The sequence below is a fragment of the Ursus arctos genome, unplaced genomic scaffold (assembly GCF_023065955.2).
Source record: "Ursus arctos isolate Adak ecotype North America unplaced genomic scaffold, UrsArc2.0 scaffold_28, whole genome shotgun sequence".
Classification (NCBI taxonomy): domain Eukaryota; kingdom Metazoa; phylum Chordata; class Mammalia; order Carnivora; family Ursidae; genus Ursus; species Ursus arctos.
This window is the reverse complement of record NW_026622963.1, coordinates 5,024,203-5,052,078: the sequence shown is the minus strand read 5'-3', so window position 1 is coordinate 5,052,078 and position 27,876 is coordinate 5,024,203. Positions and strand designations below refer to the sequence as shown.

The 27,876-nt window shown below is 47.4% G+C and overlaps 1 protein-coding gene across 1 annotated transcript in view; it reads right to left on the bottom strand.

The window, feature by feature from the left end:
* Positions 1-15,655, bottom strand: part of NOX5 (NADPH oxidase 5) — a 34,303-nt gene extending 18,648 nt beyond the window's left edge. The window contains exons 1-8 of the mRNA XM_057303807.1: positions 15,558-15,655; positions 11,770-11,893; positions 9,600-9,750; positions 5,232-5,442; positions 4,004-4,238; positions 2,608-2,761; positions 2,195-2,373; positions 1,116-1,298 (exon numbers count right to left, since the gene is read on the bottom strand). Coding sequence (XP_057159790.1) covers positions 1,116-1,298; positions 2,195-2,373; positions 2,608-2,761; positions 4,004-4,238; positions 5,232-5,442; positions 9,600-9,750; positions 11,770-11,893; positions 15,558-15,601 — 1,281 coding nt within the window. The 5' untranslated portion in view covers positions 15,602-15,655. The remainder of the gene's footprint in view (positions 1-1,115; positions 1,299-2,194; positions 2,374-2,607; positions 2,762-4,003; positions 4,239-5,231; positions 5,443-9,599; positions 9,751-11,769; positions 11,894-15,557) is intronic.
* Between the last annotated feature and the right edge of the window lie 12,221 nt (positions 15,656-27,876).

Genomic DNA, 27,876 nt, shown 5'->3' with positions numbered 1-27,876 from the left:
GTCATCTGTGGTCCTCACAGCCGTTCTCTGAGACGGATGCCATTCTTTCCCCACTCTACAGATGGGAAGCAAGGGCTCCGAACGGCTAAGGAGCTTGCTCAAGGCCACCAGCGAGGAAACCATGGATGGGACACTCATCACGCTGTCGGAGGCCAGAGCCTCGGTATAAAGCACCTCACTTCCCACATCCTCACTCTCAGCTGCCCCGAGGTGAGCCCTCCCGGGACTGCCTTCCTTTCCTCCACAAATGGCCCGGTCACTCAGACACCTGGGAGATGTCCTAGGCTCCTTCCTCTCTCCCACCGGTTACCTCTTGAGTCTTCCTGTGATCTGCCACCCCACCCCCACCCCACACCCCCTGTTTAAGGTCAAGGCCCTCCCGAGCTCTCATCTGCGCATATGCAACAGCCTCCCAACTAGCCATCTTCCAGAGCGACTGCAGGAATCTAGCTGGAACACAAGCCCTCCCGATACCACTGTCCCCTCCCCCCACCTGCTCAGGGGTTCCCGGTTGCCTGCAGGGCAGGAGTCCCCAGGGGCCGCCAGGCCCCGCCCACCCCTTCTCCGCATCTTGGCTCCAGCTGTGCCAAATTACCCATAGTCCCCAAGTACAGTACACCCACTCACAACCCGGTGCCTTTGATGAGGCGCTGTTCCTTCTCCAGCAGTACCCTTCCTTGTCTTGCCTGTCCCACAAACTCCTGCTTGTCTCTCAGAACCCCAACGCGGCATCTCCTTCCTCCTTCGGGAACCTTCCCTGACCTCTCAAGGATAGTTTCGTACTTCCCGAGGTTCTACTCTCGCCCACACAGCCCTGCCCTGTAAGGCAGGGGCCAAGCAGGGCAGGGCCAGAGCCATCTCTGGGTTTCTGCTACCTGGCACAGGGCCTGGCAACTTGCAGGCCCTTAATACATGCTTCGTGAGCTGGTCTGTAGCAGTGTCCTGCCCACCTGCCATTCCTCTGCCTCAAGTGTCACTCCTGAAGGCTAGACCGGATCCTGGACTTTGCTCAACTGCTCCGCTTGCAGGGGCTGTAGCTACCCTAGTCCCTATCTCCTTGGGGTCTAACAGGGTATCCAGCTGCTGCGCTCTCCACCTGCAGCTGCCCTTCGCACCTTGGAGGGAAGGAGATTGACTTCCACGATGCACAGGGCTGCCATGCGGGACATGGCTAGTCCAATGATTTTCTCCAGGAAGAACAAGATGCCAGGGACCAGCAGCCACTTCCAGAAGTTGGGCCCATGCAGAATGAGCAGAATCCACATGGGGAGGTAGGACAGATGGGTCCAGTAGAACACCTGGGAGGGTGGGGAGGAAGGGGGCGGTAAGCTTCCAGAGTTCCACCTGGGGGTGGAACAGGGCCAGAGCTCAGGGCCAACCTCAAAGCCATGGTCATACACACCCTCTCCTGGGGACAGGGCTGGGTAGGAGGTTAGGGGATGGGGAGCTTTGGGGCTTTTTTATTCTGGGGGTTTGGCCCAGGGGTCGTGTAAGGGCTCCCGGTGCCCGCAGCAAACATGTGAAATGTCTGCCTAGGGATAGTCTGGCCAGAGTGGAGTGCCCCCAAACGGTTTTATGGTTTCAGGTCATATGTTTAAGTCTTAATGTATTTTTAGTCAGTTTTGGTGAGTTGTATAAAATAGAGGTTCATTTTCATTCTTTTGCATGTGAATATCAAGTTTTCCCATCACCATTTATTGAAGAGTTTATCTTTACCCCATTGAGTATTCTTGGCTCCCCTGTCATGTACTAATTGACCAAATCTGTGACCTCCTGCATCTTGAGGACGCTACACACAGGGGAGTGAAAATGGAACTAACGTGTTGGGAGCATCTGTGTGCCAGGTGACCAGGTAGTGGCTTCATATGTTATCTCATTTAATTCCTCAAATAACTTCATAGGTACAGAATTATAGGTCCACTTTATAGATAAGGATGCTGAGCGAGCCTCTGCTCCTTCCCCTCCCTGACCCTAGTCTAATCCAATTTGGGCAGGGGGCAGGCCAGCAAAAAGGCAGAATCTTCCAGAGCAAAGCATTTTCCACCTGGCAGACATATACTACGACCCAATCACACACACATAATGTGCAGACCAGCCTGGGTGCTTCCTGGGCTCTGCAGTAATGAGAGGGGACACAGCATGGAATGAAGAGGGGGGCCCAGCCTGGGAGAGCGAAGGGGCAAGGGCTGGACACCTCGAAGTTGCCGCTCCTCCGGATGCAGGAGCTGGAGCAGGCAAGCATAAGCAGCAGCAGCAGCAGCAGGGCCACACCGGTCGGGGAGGCCGAGCCATGGACCCAGCCGATGCCCGGCCTGGTGGTGAGCAGCAGTTCCCAAAACCGGAAGGGGCTGGCCTCGGACTGAGCCTGGAGCGCTGGAGACAAGCACAGGTGAGCTCTTCCCTCTCCACCCTTCCTTTGGGGGTCCCACCCCTCCCCATCAGATACCCACACAGGTAGAGGCTTCCATCCACACCACTGGCTGATACAGGACACCCCTTCCCCACCCACTGGGCCTGCAGGACACACAGGGGCTGTGCCCCACGTCCAGGGCTGGGGGCTGGGGAATGGCCCACCCGGGTTCCCTCCCCCAGTCCCAGGCCACTCACCGAAGTTCACAACGTGGGCCACGGTGTGCACAAGGGAGAGCGCCACCACCACGTAGCCCATGAGTTGGTGGAACTGGATGTTCTGGTCGAGCGGCAGGACCTGGGCCAGCCAGGTGGCCCGCAGCCAGGTCAGGCCTCGCCTGAGCATCAGCACCTGGCCGGACACAGCAGCAGAGAGCCCCCACCTGGCTCGCTCTCGGCCTGTCCTCCTCTCCCCAGCAGCTATCTCCCCGCCTCCCTCTGAGCTGGCTGTGCCTCCCGAATGTCCCTTTCCCCATCTCCCCTGCCCCCCAGCCTTTACTGCTCCCCTAGGTCCTTAGCTGCGGTGTCCAAAGCAGGGTCTCCGGAACTGGGGCAGGAAGAGAAAACGTTACAGAATGACTGATGCTATTACTTTTCCCTAAACACATGAGCAGCACAGAAGCTTTTGCTAATAATTAATATCCGAGTCGACACGGTGCCCTCAATTTGTCTGTATGTCAGACAGGCACGTGTCATGTCTAGTTCTCAAGGTGTCCTGGAGGAAGACCGGGTTTTCCAAAGGGGCTCCTGACCGGGCTCATTTGCTCTCAATGTTTGTGTGCCCAGATCTGTGGACTCGCAGATGACATTGTGTGGTTTTAACCAAGCTAAACTACCCCTCACCGAAAAGCCAAGGAACTTAAAAAGATTCCTTGAGGAGAAAGTGCTGATTGAAAGCAGTGTTAATAATGCAAGAGACCAAGCATATGAGTCATGGGTCTCCGACTCTTGGTACGTAGCCCGTACTGAGGATAAAAATAAAACCCACGTAAGAAGGAGACATTATCAAGAAGGGGATCTGAACTAACGATCCCTGATGGTTAAGGATGAGTCTTGCCTCACGGTGTGCTGTAAGTCTAACGGCTGATGGTAATAGGGCATACATATCATTATAGGTAAATGAGCGCGTACTGGGTCATCGGAAGGGTTTTTTGGTTTTTTTAAATTGAATCAGCGCACAATCAAAAACGCTCTGAGGCCTCAGTCCCTGGCCCAGAGTGTCACGTTCTGACTCATCAGCCTGGCATTCAAGGGCTCTTACCGTGTTCTCTGCTTCGAGTCCTACCTAGGAAGCACCCCACCTGCCCCAGGGCCACTACAGGTTGTAGGGAACCTCACATGGAAAGGGCTCAGCACCGTGACTATACATAGTAAGTGCACAAAAATGCGGCTGTGTGACTACGGACAAGTCACTGCCCCTCTCTGGGCCTCAGTGTCCACCGAGTACTGATTGACCCAGCTGACTTCTGAGGTGCCCTTTGGCCCGGGCACCCCAGGAGTCCACGTGTGGGCCCCTTCGGCTATGAGCAACCTAGGTCAGCATAGCCCCCCGACCCCTGCCCACTTCCCGGGCACCGTGCCCGCGGGGTCCTACCGCGATGAAGCTACAGTCGAAGTTGAGGCACTGGCCGCAGCCCTTGGCCACCATGACGCTGGGGCCGAGGGCCCGGTGCGCGTGGGCCGCCAGCGCGAAGAGCAGCACGTGCAGGCCGGCATAGACGGCCAGGCAGAGCAGGTGGCTGCGGTGGTTCTGCCAGTAGGCGGAGGTCAGAGGGCGGGGCCGGCGCCGGGGCGGGCGGGAGGCGGGGGGCGTCAGCCAGTGCGCAGCGCTGCGAGAGAGGGGCGCTGCTCAGAGGGACCGGCCAGGCGGGCTGCGGACGGGGGCGGGGGGTTCCGCAGGGGACCTAGAGACCCCACCCCCGCTGTAAACCGACCAACTCTCTGGAGCCTCGTGGCAAGCGGCCGGCTTCCCTTTTATACCAGGAAACAGAGAGGTCGAGCGACTTGCTCAGAGTCACACAGCTAGGCAAAGCCGCGATGGAACTCCCATCTGTCTGATGCCACAATCACGGCTGTTTCTATTACTTCCCTTACTTAGCAACTCAGGGGGGAAAACGGCAATCGAAAAGGATGGAGACATCTGAGATATGTTGTGGTAAATAACCCACAAGTAAGCAAATACACAAAAAGAATGAACTACAAAAGCGGCACTTTCCAGAGCTTGGAGTCAGACAAATTTAAGTGTGTTGTTACACCCCGTCTATTGTATTTTCTCCACAGCTTTTTTCAATTTAGCACTTCTCTAGTTTATGCATTGGCTTACTGGCATAAATTACTTATAAATTAACAGTGCCTGCTCGACCAAGTTGAGTAAGTGTCTGCCTCTGCGGTGATCCTAGGTGAGTTACTTCAGGTGAGGTAACTAATTTCCTTTTGGGCGTTGCCATAAAATGCACTGGTACGTTTGTAAAAATGCCCAGCCCACAGCAGGCGCTTAATACCGTGTAGTTGATTCTGAAAAGACGCTGTAAAACGGAGGCACGACCTTAGCTCCCCGCAGAACAGAACTTTGTCCCTTATAAGAAAGCTGCAGAGGCGGGGCGGGGCTGGAGTGGGGCCGGAGCGGGGCGGGGCCGGGGCGGGGCCGGGGCTGGAGCGGGGCGGGGCTGGGGCGGGGCTGGGGCGGGGCCGGGGCGGGGCTGGGGCGGGGCCGGGGCGGGGCTGGGGCGGGGTTGAGGGATCCCTAGAGCTATCCAGTCACTCTGCGCACCTGGAATCTAACCTCTACGCGGGCAGTGCCCACGCCAGAGACAGGGCCGCACCTGATGGTCAGGTTCTCCATGACCCCGGGGAAGCGCTGCAGCTCGTCCCGGAGCTCGTCGAAGGTGATGGCGCCGTTGCAGTCCTTGTCGGCTGACTCGAAGAGCGCCAGCGTCAGCTGGTCCAGCTTTTCCTCGGGCAGCGAGATGGCGCTCTCGCGCATGCACGACTGCAGCACGGTGCGCAGCTCATCCACATCGATAGAGCCGCTGCCTGTCCCACGTGGGGATGAAGCCGAGTGGGGGCTTGCCCCGGACCCCACTCTCCACCTGCAGATTCCCCCGTGCCCAACCACTGCATGGAGTGGCGAACTTTCCCTGTTCGCCCACCTGCAGTTTTCTGCCAACCAAATACCTTTCGGGGTAGAGACCAGGGAAAGTACATAATATCATCCTCTGCTCAGGAACCTTCCATGGCTCCCGACTGCCCAGCTCGGTGGAGATAAACTCCTCCCCCAAACATGGAGAATCTTAGCTTTAGTGCATGCCTTTCTCCGGGATCTGCAGCCTCCTAAGTACTGAGCTTCCAAGACCATCTGCACGGAACATACGCTTCCTTGGGGCACCTGGGTAGCTCTATCAGTTAAGCATCCAACTCTTGATTTTGGCTCAGGTCACGCTCTTAGGGTTGTGGGATCGAGCCCCTTGTTGGGCCCACGCTGAGCGTGGAGCCTACTTGAGATTCTCTCTCTCCCTCCCTCTCCTGCCCCTCTCCCCACTGGAGCTCTCTCTCTCTCAAAAAAGGGGGGAGAGAAAGAAGATACACTTGTTTAATCTGTAAGGAACTACACGCCCAGAGCCTCAATTATCCAGAGGCAAATTGTACTGGGGGTGGCGGTGAAGGAAAGTTCCCTTTTGTTCTCTAACTTAGAGCAGATCTTGCTTTTCCATGTTGTCCTGAGAGGTCAGAGCTGGGCCCCCAAGCCCAGCCACGTGGTCTTACGGGAACATGAGTGACTAAAGGTGTGATGGGAAGAGGAAGCCAAAGCCCCCCCATCAAGATGAGGTCTGGGCCATTTCTTTCTATTTTTCCACTCTGCGCGAGCAGCAGGGCCATGATTAATGAGTTCTTGGCCTAGTCTGGGTGCAGACACACTTGAGGTAGCTTCATATCTCTGCCCCTTATTAACCGTGATGGTGGGCTGTATGTAAGCCCTCCGGAGTGGTGAGCCTTACTTCGCTCATCTTTAAAATGGGAATCGTTATTTCTCCCTTTCAGAACTGGCTCAAGGATAACAGATAACAATAAAGCACTCCCTGCAGTATCTGGAAGAACGCAGCTGCATATAAATGGAAAGTCTTCTTGGTATTTGATCATCATGAAGGCCCAAGCCCCGGTCGGTAATCACATGACAGCGCAGAGTGTAATGTACCACTCTCCAGTCACGTCTCCCGGCCTTCAGCTTTCCTAGTCAAGAGTCACCTTGCAACAGGTTTCTAACCGCATCCAGAGTCCCTCCCCTGCTGCCTTCACACCCTCTCATCCGTCCAGCTTTATTCACCCCTTGGCTAATTTCAAATCCAGGCTCCCCTTCACTATTATTCTCATACACACATTCCTCTTCCTCGTCCTGCTATCCTTCTATTCCAGCGACCTACACATATCCCATCCCCGAGTGAATCTAGCCGCCTGTTCTCTCCCTTCCTGTACCAGGGCAGCTAAGAGAACATTCTTGAAGAAAAGCGCCCAAGAGATCAGGAAGCTTTGATCCCCGGCCACAGCAAGGCCTTCGACTTGCCCAGCAACCTTCTCCTGCTTCTCTAGTATGGTCACTCTCCTGCTGTCTGCAAGGACCACTTCTCACCTCCATGTGTATCCAATCCCCGCCTAGCTCTCAGAGAACACAGAAGCCACTGGAAAGGAATGCCTTCCCGTTCCCGCCATAAAAGTATACATCCCCTTTCACGTGCCCTGTCCTGCCTTCCTCGCCACCACTGCCTGCAAGAAGGTGAGTGTGCTGCTTCTCCTGTCACCAACGAACCTCTCAGGAGTGAGCAAAGCTTGGTGGTCAGGAAGCAGACTGTCCCATGGAGACTGGGTGTGGCCAACTACCTGAGTCCTAGGGCAAGGGGGCCAATTTGGGGATCGGGTTCCAGGAATGAGGTCTGGCTAGACTGAGTCAGGTGGGACTGGGAGCTAAAGAAACCCCATGGGCCAGAGGGCCCTGCCCAGGAGCAGGCTTGCGGCCAGGTTGAGCTTTTCAGGATGCAGATCCAGCCCAGTGACTTCCCTGCTCAGCACTCCTCCGTGGCTCCCTGTGGCTAACTGTCCTGAGACTCCACACCTTGGCCACCGAGGCCCGTCCAGTCTGGCCTCACCCACGATCTCAGTCTCACTGGGTGCCCCTTTCTCACTGGAGTCCCCCGTCCTTTGATGATTCCAGGCCCTCAGGGATGCTTGACGCCACAGAGTTGCCAAAGATTTAAAAGCAGGACATTCATAGCAGTGTCATTTTTAATGCAAAAAAAAGAAGAGAAGAAAAGAAAAAAAAAGAAAAGAAAAAGTGTTGGGAATGGGGAGACAATGAAACTCTCCATTTTGGTAATGGGGTTCAAATAAACAGTAATAAATAACCACTAACACTTACAAAGGTGTGCTGGGCACTGTTCCGAGTCTACAAAAGCTACCTAATTTAATCCTATCAGCTTCATAGTGTAGACTGTTATTATAACCATTATTCGCATGTGAGAGGTAAAGAAACTGAGGCACAAAGAAGTTAAGTGGCTTGCCCGAGGCTCCGTGATTATTAATAAATGGTGGAGCTGAGATCTGAGCTTTGGCAGCCTGACCTCCAAGTGAGAGATCTGAACTCCTAGGCTGTGCTGCGCGGGACACAGGGTCACATATGTACATACGGCGGAACAGGACGAGGCCACAGCAAGTGAGGCTGTAAATACGCTGAGTCACCGCTTCATACCCACTAGGGTGGCTACTATTTTTTTTTTTTAAGATTTTATATATGTATTTGAGAGAGAGAGAGAAAGCAAGAGAGAGCACAAGCGGAGGGGGAGGAGGAAAGGGAGAAGCAGACTCCCCGCTGAGCAGGGAGCCCAATGTGGGGCTGGATCCTAGGACCCTGGGATCAAGACCTGAGTGGAAGGCAGACGTTTAACCGACTGAGTAGAGTGGCTACTATTGAAAAAGAAAAACAGAAATAACAAGTCTTGGCAAGGATGTGGAAAAACTGGAACCTTGTGCATTGCTGGTGGGAAGGTAAAATGGTACAACCTCTGTGGACGAATACTGTATTCCTCGAAAAATTGAAAAGAGAACTACCATATAATCCAGCAATTCCACCTCTGGGTATTTACCCAAAAGAATGGAAAGCGGAGTCCTGAAGACCCACACCTGTGTTCATAACAGCATCATTCACGATAGTCAGGAGATGGCAGCAAGCCAAGTGTCCACTGACGGACAGATAAACAAAATATGGTATATCCGTACAATCAAATATTGCCCAGCCTTAAAAAAAGAACTAAATCCTGTCGCATGGGTGAGCCTTGAAGACATGATGCTAAGTGAAATAAGCCAGATACAAAAGGACGAGTACTCCATGATTCCACTCGTATGACATACGTAGAATAGTCAAATTTGCAGAGACAGAAAGGAGAGGGGGGTTTTGCCAGGAGTGGGGAGGAGGGAACAGGAGCTAGTGTTGCGGGGGTATAGAGTTTCGGTTTGGAAAGATGACAAAGTTCTCTGGGTGGATGGTGGCGAAGGTCGCCCAACCATGTGAATGCACTTAATGCTGTGGCACTGACACTTAAAAAATGGTTAAAGTGGTAAATTTAATGTTACGTATATTTTGTTGCAGTAAAAATGATGTTAGAAAGCAATATAGTCTTACACGAACAAATGTTTATATTGTTTAGCAAGAAAAGGCGGTCCGTATAGTGTAATCCCATTTAAAAAAAAATGTGTGTGGGTGTGTGTGTATGTGTGAGAGACAGAGATCAATTCGAAGGCAGTAGAGAAAAATGTTATGGGTGATTTTTGCTTTCTTCTTTAAATCATTCTGTGTTGCCTAAAGTGTTCACAGAGGACTTATGTTACTATCATAATAAGAAAAAGGCAATAAAGCAATTTCTTTTTTCGGACTTTCAAAAGAAGTTCAGGCATCTGGTGATCGAATCAAGGGCATTTGTCTCCTGAGCCACAGTGGCCCTTCTCGCCACCTCTCCATAGAAGGGAGGCAGTGGCGAGACGGACAGATGGGTCGGGGGGTGGGGTGGGGGGTAGGGGGTGGGGCACACAGAGGGAGGGAGTCATCAGCCTGGTCTGGAGACAGTCACTGAGGTAGGTGGGGTCCCTTTGTCCCCTCCCACTGAGCCCACGCTCGCCCCGCCCCTCCCGCCCCTCCGAGCCCTTACCGTCGACGTCGTACACCTGGAAGAGGAATTTGAGTTTGTCCATGGGGTCGCCGTGGATGAGGAGGGTCAGCGCGTCCCGCAGCTCCTGGAGGGTGATGGTGCCACTTCCATCGGAGTCAAAGAGGGTGAAGAATCTCTCGGCAAAGAAGGACTGTGGCCAGAGAAGGGCGGGAGATGGGCACAGCGTGGTGGCGGGGCCCGGGCTTTGAAGGCCTGCGGGGCGTGTGCGCATGCGCCTTGGGGTGGTGGGCTTCAGGCAGGCCCCTGGGCTTGCGCACAGGGTGTGATCTGCCCGCTTGGCCACACCAGCGGGCGGTGTCCACGGCCCCTCCCGCTTGCGAAGAGCAAGTTTGGTCTCCCGTGCAAGAGCTGTTCAGATCGCAGCAGTGAGGATGGGCTTGTGTCCCTGCAGGACCCTCACGCTTGGTCATTTGTACAGGCTCTCTGTCCCCTACGTGCCTGTCACCCCATCAGCCTTGCGGTCCAGACCCCTCAACATGCAAAATGCAGGCTCCCCCTGCAGGCTCCTCCGGGGTCCTGTCTCATCCTCCATGGGCTGAACACAAGGGACAATGGGGCAAGAAGGTCTTAGAGGGGAGATGACACTTGGACACCTGGATCGTCCCTGTACTTACTGTTTAGGCTGCCTGCGCTTACACTGCAGGTTTGTTCTTAAGCTCCTATTCACTCAGTCTATCCACGCATGCATGCGTGCATGCATTCATTCATTCAGCAATCATGTCCTGCACAGCCCCCACTCGCCAGGCCTGGTGCTAGGCACCCAGCACAGAAATGAAGCCAGGCGGGGTCAGTGCCCCAGATATGCGGGGCCTGGAGGCTGCCCTCGAGGCAGGGAGAGGGCCTCGCAGGGCTTCAAGTCGGACCTAAAGAAACCAGGAGGAGTCCACAAGCAGGGAGTTGGGGCCCAAGTCAGTAGACACTCCCCCCTGCCTCAGCTCTCCTCTTTCTTCCCTGGATCCCTGGCTAATGCCTTTATCTACCATTCCAAGTGGTCTTTATCTTAAGGTATTTTACAGCGTCCTGTTACGAGTGTAATGTATTGGTGGGGCGCCTGGGTGGCTCAGTCGTTAAGCGTCTGTCTTCGGCTCAGGGCGTGATCCCAGAGTCCTGGGATCCAGCCCCACATCAGGCTCCTCCGCTGGGAGCCTGCTTCTTCCCCTCCCACTCCCCCTGCTTGTGTTCCCTCTCTCGCTGGCTGTCTCTCTCTCTCTGTCGAATAAATAAATAAAATCTTTAAAAAAAAAAAAAAAGAGTGTAATGTATTGGGGCACCTCGGTGGTTCAGTGGGTTAAGTGTCTGCCTTTGGCTCAGGTCATGATTCCAGAGTCCTGGCATCCAGCCCCCAGTCAGGCTCCTTGCTCAGCGGAGCCCTCCCCTTCCCCCCTCCCCTGCTCGTGCTCTCTCTCTCAAATAAATAAATAAATAAATAAATAAATATTTTAAAAGGAAGAGTGTAATGCATCGTTAGGCAGAATGTCTTTTTTCCCTTCCCCATGTTTACTATGGAAGGAGGCATGGCATTTAGAGTTCTTAGCGGTATCCCTGCTACCAGCAAGTGAGGGCCCTCAGACCCAAACAGGGACACCCAGATGCTCACTGGCTTGCCCCTGTCAAGGACACAGGCCACCACCAGATGCCAGCCCGCGAAACATGTGGGGGAGAAGTTGACATTTGCAGGCTCACTCTGCCCCCCCATCTCTGCAGATGTCTCCCCGTTTTTGGGGCAAGCAGGCTGCTCCAGGAATAGGCAGAGAACCTATGAAGTGAGAGAGGGCTGGGCATGGGGTGGGAGTTTCATGGATGCAAATCATAGAAACTTATTTCTTGGAAGGAGGCTTACGGACATCATGGCGTCAACTCTGGCCATGAGGCTGGTGGAAAATATGAGGCCAAAAATATTTCTTAAGATCTGGCAAGCTCCTGATACCCAACTTTACATGTCGTTTTGAAGACCCCAGGAGGCTACCGGAGGGTTGGGAGGGCATCAGGAGCAGAGAGGGAACCGCTCAGATCCTGCTTGGGGGTGGGGCCGGAAGCCCTGAGGATGCCCGGGGAGCGACCTTTGCCTCTTTGTGAGGCACTGTGTCCCTGAGAGCCAGACTGCGCCTCCATTTTGAATGCAGGGCCCACTTCCGGAGTGGACACTTGCCTCTTTCACATTCAGGGCTGCTTTGAATTCTTGCAGGTTGATCTCGCCGTCTTTTCCCGCAATGGTCTCAAACTGGTGTGTCACCCACTGAAGCCACTTGGCATCCTCCTCGGTACTCATGGTGCTGGAAGCAAAGGAGATAGGTTTATGGGCGGTTTCAGCACGGGTGCCTTCTTCTCCCTTCTCCCTTCGCCTTCCATGGGTTGGATCAGCTTCGCCCATGGGAGAGGAGCTTCCCCAAGGCTGCTTCTTTACGTCTCTAAGTCCCTGTCTCTGCCTCCCATCTGACATCAGCCAGCCTGGACTCACTTCTGTTTAGGTTCTGGAATGATAGGGTCCCAGTGAGAGGGAGCCCATATTGTGCGCATGAGGTCAGAGAGTTCTGGGAATGCTATTAACATGACGACAATATTCCCCACCTCACACTGACACAGCTCTTTGCTGTTTGCCAGATACTTCCCACCCACTTTGTTTGGTCTCTGTCTCAACCTGGTGGATCATGACGTTTTATAGGGAGGAAACAGATTCAGATAAGATGCGTATTTTAGTGAAATGTATTCAACCAGTGAGAGAGAGAGAGAGTTCAAATCCAAGACCAGTGTGCTTTCTATCTTGCCCCAGAACCTCCACTCTCTCCTCAAACACTTCCAGTACAAGGCACACCCGGACTCAGACCTCTGGGTCTTGACTCTCTCTATGATGTTCCAGGGGTATCCGCGAACTGACACCCTCCCAGACAAGCTAAGTACACAATGACCTGGACAAAGGTTAGTGATAAATGAGGACACCGCATCCTTGGCATTAGAACCCAACCAACCAAAAATGAAGCTGTGAGTGAGGATTTCCAGCATCCGTTGCCATAAACTTTGAGAGAACGGCTTTGTCCGTATCCCATAAGTTCAACATAACCTTAAATGATTTAGCTACAACCGATCCTCTTTATTTGCAGATTCCATATTCGCGAATTCACCTATTTGTCAAAACTTATCTGTAACCCCCAAACCAAATACTTGCGGCATTTTCCTGACGTTATGCACACGAGCAAGGCACTGATCAATTTTAGTTGCGTGATGTACACAGTCCCAGCTGAGGTCGAACCAGGGGACCCTCGGCCTTCTTGTTTCAGCTCTCATACGGAGAACGGGTTTTGAATTGTGCTTTTTGTTGGCGATATTGCTCTTTAGTTTTCTTTTCTCATTCTTAACAAAAAAAATTTTTGAGGGTGGTTGGCACACAATGTTACGTTAGTTTCGGGTGTATCTCTAGTTATGTTGTGCTCATCACAAGTGCAGCCACCATCTGTTACCAGGCAACACTGTTACAATATCATTGATTATATTCCCCACGCTGTACCAGTGACTTTGCTGTTTCAAATGGCCCCAAGAGTGGTGTTGAAATGCTGACTAGTGTTCCTAAGCACAAAAAAGCTGTGATATGCCTTAAGGGGAAAAATAGGTTTATTAGGTAAGCTTTGTTCAGACAGAATTCCTAGAGCTGTTGACCATGAGTTCTTTTTTTTTTTTTAAGATTTTATTTATTTATTTGACAGAGAGAGAGAGAGAGACAGCCAGCAAGAGAGGGAACACAAGCAGGGGGAGTGGGAGAGGAAGAAGCAGGCTTCCAGCAGAGCAGGGAGCCCGATGCAGGGCTCGATCCCAGGACCCCTGGGATCACACCCTGAGCAGAAAGCAGATGCTTAAGGACTGAGCCACCCAGGCACCCCTGGCCATGAGTTCCATGTTGACAAATCAACAATTTATTTTTTAAAGGAGTCTTTAAACAGAAGCACACATAAAACAAAATTATACATTGATTGTTTGATTAAAAAAAACTCTGTGCCCAGATGTTGGCAGGAATCTAACCCTGCATTTTCCCGAGGAGCAATGGCTCAGAATTCCCTAATTCATTGTTTGCAATGCATTTAGAGGACATAATTGCCATGAATAACGAGAATTGACTGTATCTATACTTAAAAATTAAAAATAAAAAAGCTGACTTCCACTTAAGGAACCAGGAAAAAAATAATAAAATACCCATGTGCGCAAATAGAAGGATAGACTACTAAGTATGAAATCCGAAATCCAGGAACTAGAAAACTAAAAAAGGTCAAAATAATATGTTTATTTTTGATTATGGTGATGGTTTCACAAATGTATCCAGATTTTAAAAACTCATCCAATTGTTCATTTTAAGTGTGCAGTTTATTGTTTATCAATAATGTTTCAATGCTGTGAAAGAAGAAGTTGGGTCTTCAAAAAGTCTAAGAAAAGCACAATTAAAGAAAACAAGTGGAAAAAAATACCACACTGAGAAAGGCAATAAAAACGGAGGGGGCTGCAGACATACGAATATCTGGTGCAATTGTTCAGTGAACTCGGGGAAATGAATTGCTTTCAAGAAGACGTAGCAATCTGAACAGACCAAAAATCATTTCAGAAATGAGAAAAGGCAGTGAAATATCAACCACTTATGACAGTGTTAGGCCCAGCCTGTTTTTGTAGCTGAGTCCTAGCCAATCTTCAAAGAATAAGCCCAATGTCACACTATCTCCGATGGTAAAAAAAAAATAAAAATAAAAAAAAAATAATAATAATAGTGGTAAGACTCCCAATTTATTTTATAAAGCTAGCATTGCCCAATCTCAATGAAGATAGCATACAAGACAAGGAAAATTCTAGACAAATGTAACTTGTAGATATGCAGCACTTGAACTAAAATATATCCCAAGTTAAATCCTGGCATTTACTTCAAAAAATAATAATCCACCTTTATCAGGAAGGACTTTTTCCAGATATCCAAGGATGGTTCACTGTGAAGAAATCTGTCAACCATCCTCTCCTGTCCAATGGTGTAATAGTTAGAAAACTAGTGGCCCCCAAGCTGGGATACTTGCCTGTCAGAGACAGGGAGAGCTTACTAAAATGCCCGCTCTGGCTCACCAACTTTGGGGTGGGATCCAGGAATCTGCACATTTACCCAGCACCCTGGACGTTGGTGACCCATGCCGGCTGGTCTGGGGTCACACCTGGAGGTTAAACAGCCCCACTTCTTTCCCCTCTTGGGACCCACGGGAAGGCATTCTGCAAAGCAGAGAGAATGCTGGGAATTAGGCTGTGCGCAAGTGCTCACCCAGGGAGGGTGGAGACGGGGTATCTGGGTGCATTTCCCTCTTCTAGGGAATGTTAATGTTTCGGGCCTGAAGAAGGAGAAGAAATTCTGGGAAGCTGGTGGAGAAGAGGCTGGAACAGGAGTGGGAAGAAGGGAGGGAGGGGTTGGGGGAAAAAAGAAGGTAGCACCGAAGGAGATAGAAGTCCTCGACGAGGTGCTAGGAATCTTCGGATTTCAGAGCTCTAGGGGAACAATGTGCTCACCAGAGGCCAGAATTTTCCTCAGGAGACCAGGAGTTTAGGTCCAGGCTTGCTTTGCCCTAACTGATCACAGGCCCTACTGCACTATAGTTTGCTCATCTGCACGTTGCAAGGGCTGCTATGAGATGTTATTTGGGAAAGTGCAACTGACAAGCACTGTACGAACGCTAGATATTGTCATTACTCTGACTAGGTCCATTCTTGATTTTACAGATGTGAAAATGGGCCCAGAGAGGTCTGGTGACTTGCCCAAGATGGCACAGCATGCTAGTAACCAGGCAAGAGCAGAGCTCAGGTCTCTTGACTTCTGTCCCAGGCAGACAGTCATCCTCTGTAGCTACCCCACCAAAGACAAACAGTGCTTCTCCCTTGCTTCTCCCTTGTCACTGGCATGGAAAGCTAGAGAAATGAGCCACTCACCCTCTGCAGCTTTCAAGCTGGGCTCGGTCTTCTGGAATGCTCATCCTTTCTCCTTCTTCTAGACCACGAGTCCCAGAGAGACTGTGATCTGTACAGCAGCCTGCATCGTGAAGCCTACAGTTCACCTCTCCCCAGCTCCTCCTCTTCCTGATTCTCCAAAAGAGCTGCTCACACCCACAGCCCCTCAGTCCTCCATGTCCTGGCTAGTGGCCGACTTGGTCCAGAGAAATCCCAACAAGGAGACTGGTGCAAGGGTGGGGCAAGGATTTCGCTGGAAAGATGTTGGCTGTCTTCCATCTGGCTGGATAGCTTCCATTTCCCCTCCTCTGAGGAGACCAGCAGGTAGGAAATCTAGAAATGCATTGTAAAAAAAAAAAACACCTCACCATCAAGTCGGAGCAGGCTCTGCTCAGCCCTTAATGAGCCAAGTGACACTTCATCAATCGCAATAACATTGATCACACCAGAAATGTTGAAGCACTTCCTCTGAGCCATGCACCGTGCGAAGACTTTACAGAGTGTTCAGTTAAATACATAACACAGCCCCCTGTTTGGTGGGCATTATTATCATCACTGCGCCAAAGGGGAAAGTGGAACTCTGAAAGGTGAGTGACATGTCCAGATGGCTTGGCAGGCATTCCGCCATGTTGGGCTGACTCTGGAGACTGTGCATTTAACTACACGGGGAAAAAAGCTCAGTGCCAACGAATGGAGGCAAATATATTGCACTGGTCCTGTGAAGAGGTTCCCAGTTCAAATGACCTGGGGAGGGAGGGAAGTGAGCCCTACTGGCTAAAAATCGAAGAGAAATTATATAAATGCTTAGATAAGGCCACACTGCCACCCAAATTCGAAGGGCTTTTTACTTTTTGTCCTGCCTGACAAAATGTCAGCTGAGGCTGATGACCCTGGACCTCTGTTGCAGATTCGGAGCCCCGAGGGGTGATTTTAGACAGCTCTTGCTAACTTCCAAACTGAGGGAAATAATAATTGTTTTGTTTTGTCTTAAAGCAGGCAAGTTGGTAGAAGAAATGTCTTCGATAATGTGGCCCCTGGTGGGGTACTTTAAAGGACCCCTTGGATTGTAGTCCTGTCTGGACTCCAGAGTCATCAGGGGCTCACCTGATGCCCTTTTGCTGTCACCCATACTCCTCTGCCCACGGGCTCAGCCAGTTCTCACTGAGCTAGTCCCAAGGCAACGTAAGATCTGCAGACCCGGGGTGATCTGGTGATATCTGAAAATTCTCCATTCTGACTTGGCAAGAGACGTGCTTCACTGGGTCCAGATGGTTTAAGACAGAGTCAGAGCTGATAAAGAACATCTGTTTCTCTTTCAAGGCTGACAATCCCAGAGTTAGTGCTCTGATGATAACATTTGAACCCATGATGCCAGTTCGGCCCCATGATCTTGGTTTAGGCTTGATGTGTTTTCCTTAGAATCAGGATTGGAAAGACCTTCGAGGTCATGGAATTCAACCAACCTTTTTTTTAGCTTGAGTCCCTCCTCCACCCTTCCCCAACCAGACCTGGTGGTCGGCAGCCTTGACTTGCACACCTCCAGTCACGGGGTGCTCACTTGCTTTGGAAGCAGCAATCTGGGGGCTGCTTTGACTGTTCAGATAGTGTTCCTCATACTAGAGTGAAGAGAGAAATAGAAACTTCCATTAAGTGACTTCAGAAACTACATGTAGGAAATGGAAAATTCTTTGGAAGAAATTAGCAAAGTGGTAAGTATGAATTATGCTTTCAAGTTGTGACCAGTTAAGGAAGAGAAGGAAGAGTGAGAAGAGGTGAGGCAGAACTGCCTGTGCCCTATTGTCATTGTGGTTATCTTTGCATGAGTCTCTGTCTACCCCAGTGGACGGTGAGCTCCGAAAGGCAAGGTCTCTGGCTCATAATTTTGAATCCCAGGAAACTAGCACAGTGCTCAGTACATAGTGGGCACTCCATGCACATTTGTGGAATGAATAAACCTGCCTCCATTTGACAAGTATTTATGAAACACCATGTGCCAAGCACCGTCTGGGTATAGAGATGAGTAAAATAGTCCAGCGTGATCAAGGCAGATACAGAAGTTCTAAGAAGAGAGCATCAGGAGGACTTCCCAGTGGAAGTGACTGATCTGAGATTGGTTTTAGAATGTGAATAGGAGGGGCGCCTGGGTGGCTCAGTCGTGGAGCGTCTGCCTTCAGCTCAGGTCATGATCCCGGCGTTCTGGGATCGAGCCCCTCATTGGGCTCCCTGCTGGGCGGGAAGCCTGCTTCTCTCTCTCCCACTCCCCCTGCTTGTGTTCCCTCTCTCTCTGTCAAAGAAATAAATAAAATCTTAAAAAAAAAAGAATGTGAATAGGAGCTTTCCAGGTGGAAAGCAAAAAGGACACTGGGAGTAACTGGAAGAGTTACCAAAGGCATGGAAATGGGAATGCGTTCCGTGTTCAGGAAGCTATAAGCCGTTCAGGTCTAACGAAGCAATCACATGGGGAAGGACAAGCTTGAAAGCAGAACTGAAGCTGGGAGTAGGAGATCATGAAGGTCTGGTGTGAGGCGAGCTGAAGAGCGAGGTCCTTACCCTGATTGCTCGAGAGCCAGTAAAACACATAAAGCAACGAAGGAACATGATCAGGTATTTGCCAAAGTTTTGACAGATGAAAGTCCAGTTTATCTCCTGGTACCTGGACAAAATACAAATTTTAAAAGGACAAATTTTTAAAGGACGATGATAAACACTGTGAATATGCATTTTTGAACCTGCCTTTCTTCTAACCAACGTTTGGGAAGGATAGACTTTCCTCCCCCCCAATAACATTTTTGCACGATTACAAAACTTATAAACATTAATTACAGGAAAATATATAAAAGCACAAAAAAGATTTTACAAATCACTGCAATCCACCCACCCAGATAAAATCTCTGCTACAATGAAGTGTTCCTTTCTAGTCATATGCAGAAGGTGGCCCAGCATGGGATTTGGAGTGGAGTAGTTTCTCATGAACCTGTTTGCGTGAGCTGGTTTGCCTTTTGAAAGGTGACATGGAATGGTTTCACTTATGTCAAGGGGTTTCACTTATGTCTCCTCCCGTGGAACTGGGAGGCCATGAAGGAGGTGGGCCTCCTGCACATTTCACCAGGTAGAACCATGAACTTCTGCACCTGTCCAGACCGCAAATATTCTAAGGATTCCACCTGAACACCTGCAACTTGCTATAGTAAGAGACTTTGCTTAGCGAGAGCCTTACTAACCAATTATACTCAGCCACGGCTTGTGTTCTGCCCCCCAAACCAATCAAAATTCTTTGCAAATTACATATAAAAGCATTCCCTTTGACTTTAAAAATCCCTTGACTTTTGTTCCCTGAGAGGGCACTATTTGGGTTGCTACATCTGTTTCCCCTGAATTGCAATTCTGAGAACACAAATAAATGCTTCTGTCTTTATTTTAGCTCAGCCTCTTTTCTGGGTCAACAGCCTTGGAGGAAAGGCTTGGAATGGCACCTGGAAAGAGGAGGAGGAAAGCATGGGTCTGTTCTTCAGCACTACCCTTGAACTATGAAAAGCTCTCTGAAAAGAGAGGAGATGTTTTCTCCACTTTTGCAGGGAATTCAGGTGGCTCTGACACCGTTTGGGCTCAAGGCTCTTGAATTTTTGGATGACATCAGCTGCTGAGCTGTGGGAGGAGGTGTCCTTAAATGGCTGCCATGTGGTAAACATCTCTGGGAGCACCAGAGTGGCTGGATTTGGGCAGGCTGGCTCCCGAGCATATGTGACACCAAATGCCCACAGGGAGAAATTCCTGGGGAAAATTGAAAGTGGAGTAGGGAGACCAAGATCCACAGGCAGAAAAAAGGTGGGTATGAGTGCTAATGTTACTTCCTTCATACCCACAAGCCAGAGTCGGAAAAGTAATAAGCTTCAATTTGGGGCTTCTGGTTCAGATGGCCTGAAGTTCACTCTTTGAGGACCCCTCATCTGTACCATACACAAAGCAATGAAAGATAAAATACTTTTAAAAATTTAAGGCAGTGCTCTGGTGGGGAAGAAAGGTGGAGACCCAGGAGTAGACAGCATGGTCTGAGGATCCTCTGGGTCGCATGCAGAGAGGCAGTTCCCCTGCTTGGAGTGCATTTGGGAGAGGGGGTGCGATCTCTCCAGGGGTGAAGGGGTGCAAACCATTGAGCTGCCCCATTTGCTAGCATAGGACTCAAGGCCAAATTTCTGGGACAAACCGGTGGGAGGCCCCAGTGCAGCAAGACCCTCCCCCAAGGAATTGGTAGTGCATGGATCTCTAAAATTTGGGGTTTTGGAACCCAGTCATGCCTGAGATAAAACAGGAGTGCCAGGCCACCTGGCAGGCAGACAGATAGCTCAGATGTAGGCAGGGTAAAGGAAGGGATGTGACGGAGGCCAGGGACACAGAAGAGGTGATTGTGTGCTCTTCTGTGAGGGCTTCCTGAAGGGTGGTGTGTGCAAACTCCTCACTTTGGGAGGAGAGAGCTGGGCATCACCATATTTATCCTGCCCATCAGCACTGATGGACTTCAGTGAGCCACATGGCACCACCCAGTGGAGGCCGGAGCCACTTACACCAAGCCACGCTCTCCTGCACCTGCAGGTGCCTCTCCACTGGTGCAAGTCCACCTGAGAATCAGCTCAAGAGGCCCCTCCCCCAGAAGACCAGCACAAGCCCTTGCCCACACCAAGTCAACTGAATGCAGAGTGCTGCAAAGCTTCAGCTCTAGAGGAAATGGGATCTAGCTTCTTTTTATTTTTATTATTATTATTTTAAATTAAATTAAATTAATTAATTTAATATATTTTTTATTTATTTTATTTTTATTATTTTTTATATTTTTGGATCTAACTTCTTTAACAAGCAGACTAAAACACCACCTATGATCTAGCTTTCTTTCTTTCTTTCTTTTTTTTTTTTTTTTTAAAGATTTTATTTATTTATGTGACAGAGAGACAGCCAGCAAGAGAAGGAACACAGCAGGGGGAGTGGGAGAGGAAGAAGCAGGCTCATAGCAGAGGAGCCCGATGTGGGACTCGATCCCGGTACGCCGGGATCACGCCCTGAGCCGAAGGCAGACGCTTTAACGACTGCGCTACCCAGGCGCCCCTAGCTTTCTTTCTTTTTTAAAAAAAATATATATAAAATTTTATTTAATTTTTAAAATTTTTAATTTTTTGGATCTAGCTTCTTTTAACAAGCAGACCAAAATACACCTAGAATTGAAATTCCCCTTCCTTCCTTCCTCCCTCCCTCCCTCCTTTCCTCCCTCCCTCTTCCTCCCTTTCTCCTCTTCTCTTTCTTTCTTTCTTTTCTTTTCTTTTCTTTTCTTTTCTTTTCTTTTCTTTTCTTTTCTTTCTTTCCCCTGGACAAAAAGATGGAAAAATTCACTCCAAAAGAAAGAACAGGAAGAAGTAACAGGTAGGGATTTATTCAATAAAGATATAAGTAAGAAATCTCAACTAGAATTTAAAACAACAATTATAAGGACACTAGCTGGGCTTGAAAAAAGCATAGGAGACACTAGAGAATCCAATCTAGTCAAGCCAAAATTTAAAATTCTGTAACTGAGATGCAAATCCAAATGGATGCCATGACAATGAGGATTGATGAAAGAGAGGAACACATTTGTGATATAGAAGATAAAATTATGGAAAATAATGAAGCTGAGAAGAGGAAAAGAAAAGTATTGGATCATGAATGAAGACTTGGGGAACTCAGTGACTACTTAAAGCATATTAACATTCATATCATAGGAGTCCCAGAAGATAAAGAGAGAGAAAAAGGGGCAGAAGGTTTATTTGAGCAAATTATAGCTGAAAACTTCCCTAATCTGGGGGAGGAAATAGGCATCAAGATCCAAGAAGCACAGATTACTCCCATTAAATTAAACAAAAGCCAGCCATCACCAAGACATATCGTAGCCAAATTCACAAAATACACAGACAAGGAAAGAATACTGAAAGCAGCAAGGGAAAAGACTCCTTAACCTATAAGGGAAGACAGATCAGGTTCACAGCAGATCTGTCCTAGAAACTTGGCAAGCTGGAAGGGAGTGGCATCGTATATTCAATGTGCTGAATGGGAAAAATATGCAGCCAAGAATACTCTATTCAGTAAGACTGTCTGTTATTCAGAATAGAAGGAGAGATAAAGAGTTTCCCAGACAAACAAAAATTAAAGGAGTTCACGACCACTAAAAGAGTCCTGCAAGAAATATTAAAGGTGACTCTGAGTGGGGGAAAAAGACCAAAAGCAACAAAGACTAGAAAGGAACAGAGAACACCACCAGAAACACCAACTCTACAGATAACACAATGGAGCTAGGTTCATATATTTCAATAATCACTCTGAATGTAGATGGACTAATGCTCCAATCAAAAGACATAAGGTATCAGATGGATTTTTAAAAAACAAGGTTTTTAGACCTAAAAAACCCAGCAGATTGAAAGTAAGGGGATGGAGAACCATCTATCATGTTAATGGATGTCAAAAGAAAGCCAGAGTAGCCATACTTATATCAGACAAACTAGATTTTAAACTAAAGACTGTAATAAGAGATGAAAAAGGACATTATATCATAATTAAGGGGACTATTCATCAAGAAGATCTAAGAGTTGTAAATATTTATGCCTCCAACTTGGGAACACCAAAATATATGAATCAATTGATAAGAAACACATAGAAACTCACTGATAATACAATAATAGTAGGGGACTTTAAAACTTTAACACCCTACTTATAGCAATGGATAGATCTTTGCAGAAAATTATCAAGAAAACAAAGGCTTTGAATGACACACTGGACCAGGCAGACTTAACAGATATATTCAGAACATTTCATCCTAAAGCAGCAGAATACACATTCTTTCCAAATGCACATGGGATATTCTCCAGAATATATCACATACTAGGCTACAAATCAGTCCTCAACAAATATGAAAAGATTAAGATCATATCATGCATATTTTCTGACCACAATATTATGAAACTTGAAATCAGCCACAAGAAAATATTTGGAAAGACCACAAATCTGTGGAGGTTAAAGAACATCTTACTAAAGAATGATTGGGTTAACCAAGGAGTTAAAGAAGAAATTAAAAAGTACATGGAAGCAAATGAAAATGAAAACACGACAGTCCAGAATCTCTGGGATGTAGCAAAGGTGATCCTAAGAGGGAAGTGTATAGCAATACAGGCCTTCCTCAAGAAGCAAGAAAAATCTCAAATACACAAACTAACCTTACACCTAAGGGAGCTAGAAAAGGAACAGCAAATAAAGCCTAAAGCTAGCAGAAGAAGGGAAATAATGAAGAATAGAGCAGAAATAAATGCTAAAGAAACAAACAAACAAACAATAAAACAGTAGAACAAATCAACGAAACTAAGAGCTGGTTCTTTGAAAGAATTAACAAAATTGATAAACCTCTAGCCAGACTTATCCAAAAGAAAAGAGAAAGGACCCAAATAAATAAAATCACAAATGAGAGAGGAGAAGTCACAACCAACACCACAGAAATACAATTACAAGAGAATATTATGAAAAATTATATGCTAACAAATTGGGCAATCTGGAAGAAACGGACAAATTCCTAGAAACATATAAACTATCAAAGTTGAAACAGGAAGAAATAGAAATTTTGAACAGATCCATAACCAGGAAAGAAATTGAATAAGTAATCAAAAATCTCCCAACAAACAAAACTCCAGGGCCAGATGGCTTCCGAGGGGAATTCTACCAGACGTTTAAAGAAGAGTTAATATCTAGTCTTCTCAAATTGTTGCAAAAAATAGAAATGGAAGGAAAGCTCCCAAACTGCTTCTACAAGGCCAGAATTACCTTGATTCCAAAACCAGACAAAGAACCCACTAAAAAGGATAATTACAGGCCAATATCCCTGATGAATATGGATGTAAAAATTCTCAACCAGATGCTAGCAAATCGAATCCAACAGTACATTAAAAGACTTATTCACTGTGATCAAGTGGGATTTATTCCTAGGTTGCAGGGATGGTTCAATATTTGCTAATCAATACATGATACACCATATTAATAAAAGAAAGGATAAGAACCATATGATCTTCTCAATAGTTGCAGAAAAAAGTGTTGGACAAAATACAGCATCCATTCTTGATAAAAACCCTCAACAAAGTAGGTATAGATGGACATACATCAACATCATAAAGGCTATATATGAAAGACCCACAGTTGTTGTTTTTTTAAAGGTTTTATTTATTTATTTGAGAGAGAGAGAGAGAGAAAGCATGAATGGGGAGGAGGGGCAGAGGAAGAGGGAGAAGCAGACTCCCCACTGAGCAGGGAGCCCGATGTAGGACTCAATCCCAGGACTCTGGGATCATGAACTGAGCCGAAGCAGACGCTTAACTGACTGAGCCACCCAGGTGCCTGAAAAGACCCAAGTTAATATCATCCTCAATGGGGAAAAACTGACACTTTTCCTCTATGGTTAGGAGCAAGACAGGTATGTCCACTCTCACCATTACTATTTAACGTAGTACTGGAAGTCTCAGCCTCAGCAGTCAGACACAAAACTCAAAGGCATCCAAATTGGCAAGGAAGAAGTTAAGCTTTCACTATTTGCAGACAACATGATATTATATATAGAAAACCTAAAAGACTCCACCAAAAAATTGTTAGGACTGATACATGAATTCAGCAAAGTCCCAGGATATAAAATCAACAGAAATGTGTTGCATTTCTACATACCAATAATGAAGCAGCAGAAAAAGAAATCAAGGAATCGATCTCTTTTATAATTGCACCAAAACCTATATGATACCTAGGAATAAACCTAACTAAAGGGGTAAAAGGTCTGTACTCTGAAAACTCTAAAACACTGATGAAAGAAATTGAAGAGGAGACAAAGAAATGCTCATGGATTGGAAGAACAAATATTGTTAAAATGTGTATACTACCCAAAACAATCTACAGATTTAAAGCAGTCCCTATCAAAACACCAACAACGTTTTTCACTGAGCTAGAACAAATAATCCTAAAAGTTGTATGAAACCACAGAAGACCCCAAATAGCCAAAGTAATTCTGAAAAAGAAAAGCAAAGCTGGATGCATCACATTTCTGGACTTCAAGTTATATTACAAAGCCGTAGTGATCCAGACAGTATGGTGCTGGCACAAAAACAGACACATAGATCAATGGAACAGAATAGAAAACCCAGAAATGGACCCACAGCTATATGGCCAAATAATCTTTGATGAAGCAGGAAAGAATATCCAATGGAAAAAAGACAGTCTCTTCAACAAATGGTGTTGGGAGAACTGGACAGCCACATGCAGAAGAATGAAATTGGACCACTTTCTTACACCACACACAAAAATAAATTCAAAATGAATGAAATCCCTAAGTGTGAGGCAGAAAACCATCCAGATCCTAGAGGAGAACACAGGCAGCACCCTCTTTGACCTCAACCATAGCAACTTCTTACTGGACACATCACTGGAGGCTAGGAAACCAAAAGCAAAATGAACTATGGGGACTTCATCAAGATAAAAAGCTTCTGCACAGTGAAGGAAACGATCAATGAAAATAAGGCAGCCTAAGGAGAAGATATTGCCAAATGACATATCTGATAAAGAGTTAGTATCCAAAATTTATAAAGAACTTAGCCAACTCAACACCCAAAAAACAAATAATCCAGTTAAGAAATGGACAGAAGACAGGAATAGACATTTTTCCAAAGAAGACGTCCAGATGGCCAACAGGCACATGAAAAGATGCTCAACATCACTCATCATCAGAGAAATGCAAATCCAAACCACGATGAGATACCACCTCACACCTGTCAGAATGGCTGACATTGACAACACCGGAAACACCAGGTGTTGGCAAGAATGCAGAGAAAGGGGAGCCCTCGTGCACTTTTGGTGGGAATGCAAACTGGTGCAGCCACTCTGGAAAACAGTATGGAGGTTCCTCAAAAAGTTACAAATAGAACTACCCTACAGCCCAGCAATTGCAGTACTAGGTATTTACCCAAAGGATACAAAAATACAGATTTGAAGGGGCACATGCACCCCAATGTTTATAGCAGCAATGTCCACAATAACCAAAATATGGAAAGAGCCCAAAAGTCTATTGGCTGCTGATGAATAGAAAAAGAAGAGGTGGTATATGGAATATTACTCAGCCATTAAAAAGAATGAAATCTTGCCATTTGCAATGATGTGGATAGAACTAGAGTGTATTATGCTAAGCGAAATAAGTCAGTCAGAGAAAGACAATTATCATATGATTTCACTCATACGTGGAATTTAAGAAACAAAACAGATAAACAGATGGGAGGGAGAAAAAAAGGAGAGGGGAAACAAACCATAAGAGACTCTTGATGATAGAGAACATACTGAGGGTCGATGGAGGGAGGCAGGTGGGGGATGGGCTAGATGGCTGATGGGCACTAAGGAGGACACTTGCGATGATGAGCGCTGGGTGTTATAAGTAAATGATGAACCACTGAATTCTGCTCCTGAAACCAATATTGCACTGTATGTCAACTAACACGAATTTAAATACAAATTTGAAAAAAAAATACATAAAGATAAAAATTTAAAAGACCAGCTGTTATCAAAAATAAAATAAACATCTCTGTGGACCAGTGATGAAACAGAAACACACAATGGCTGTCAAACAGAAGCTCTGGTCTAGCCCAGCTCAGCTCTGGATGCAGAGGCTTCTAAGAACTGTGCTCCTGGGAAAGGATGAGAGCCTTGGGCTGAGGGAGCCCTGATTATGGGACAGGGATGAAAAAAGCTGCGACCAGCCATTGCCTGGGACTGACTTATATTCTGTACTTAGGAGAAAAAGAGGAGTTCATACAGTCTCCTCATCCAGACCTGGACCAGGCCAACTGCTGTTTGGTGCCTGCACTCACAATGACCTCAGATCTCCATGGATGGGAGCCCCAGGCCACCAAGACCAGCATTGAATGGGCGTGGGGCGGGCAGGAAGCTGGATGGTAACAACCATGAAACTTTTAGAGAAAGACGGAGCATGAATACACACACACACACACACACACACACACACACACACACACACACACCATTCAAGATGAGCCAACAAGCTGGTATGTCCAAAGACCCAAAAAAATGAATGCTAAGCAGATAGCCAATCAAGCCAATAATAGTGAGCATTGATTCTGTAAGTGTATGTAGAGTCTTGAAAGAGAGAAAAGAAAGAAAAACACCCATTAAAAAAAATAAATTGAGAAATAAAAATGGGCAGAAAGGAAACCAGTTTCAGCTGGTGTGAAGAAAACCCGATTAGATATATGGACAAAATTTGGTTATTACAATTTTAAAACAATTCAATCAATAGGATAATTTCAAAACTAGACAGAGTTGGAAAGTGAATGCACAATCCCTAAGATAGCACGGAGTCACTCACTTGAAATAATTCTGTAGCTTTTTTTCCCGCTTTCCAACATATTCTAAGCATTTCTCATATTATTAAATATGAATGTGTCCAAATGTTGTGAGCGTGTGCTCTATGTCCGGACATTTGGTTTTCCTACATTTATTCCATTACCATACACAAATTTCTGAGAAATCTTGTGATTCAATCTTTGTCCAAACGTCCAGTGGTTTCTCGCGATTGGATTCCTGAAAGAGGAATTGCTGGGGGTAAAACATATAAACTTTCTGAAGCCCTTTAATAAAGCCACATTGCTTTCCCCGAATCTTGAACCAGTTTTCTCTCCCACCCATGTTTTCAGAGAATGCCTCTTTCACCAAACACTTGTGAATAGTAGGGATTATTCTTTAAAATACTTGCAGTTTTTATTTGCCTTTGTCTGATTAGTGGAGAAGTGAAACATCATCATGGAAGGAAAAATCATGGAATCCTCTTTTCCTCACTTCTCGAATGAATTGGGGCATATTTTCCTGTAGAGGGGACACCGAGCTTCTTTTATATAGTCATGCTCCCAATTGGTTGGGTTTTTTGTTGTGGTGTTGTTGTTGTTTTGACTAAAGTATTTTTCTTCTACATTCTTTCAATCAAAGTCATGACATGTTTTCACTCTATCCCTATGGCAGACTGTTTATTCCTTCTTGGCCCTGATTTTAAGTCCTGAGTCTGTAGCCCACGGATTTTGCCTGCTTGCTGGAGGATGGAGACAGCACTACAGCCATTTCCCTCTGCCAGGAAAGGTCAGGGAAGGCCACTAAGATGTGGACAAACCCCAGAGAGGACCGTGGGTCACCCACCTGTGCTCCTCTGGGCAGCCAGCCCGCCTGCCACCTGTGCCTTGGAGCCCTACCCTCTTACCCACTTGAG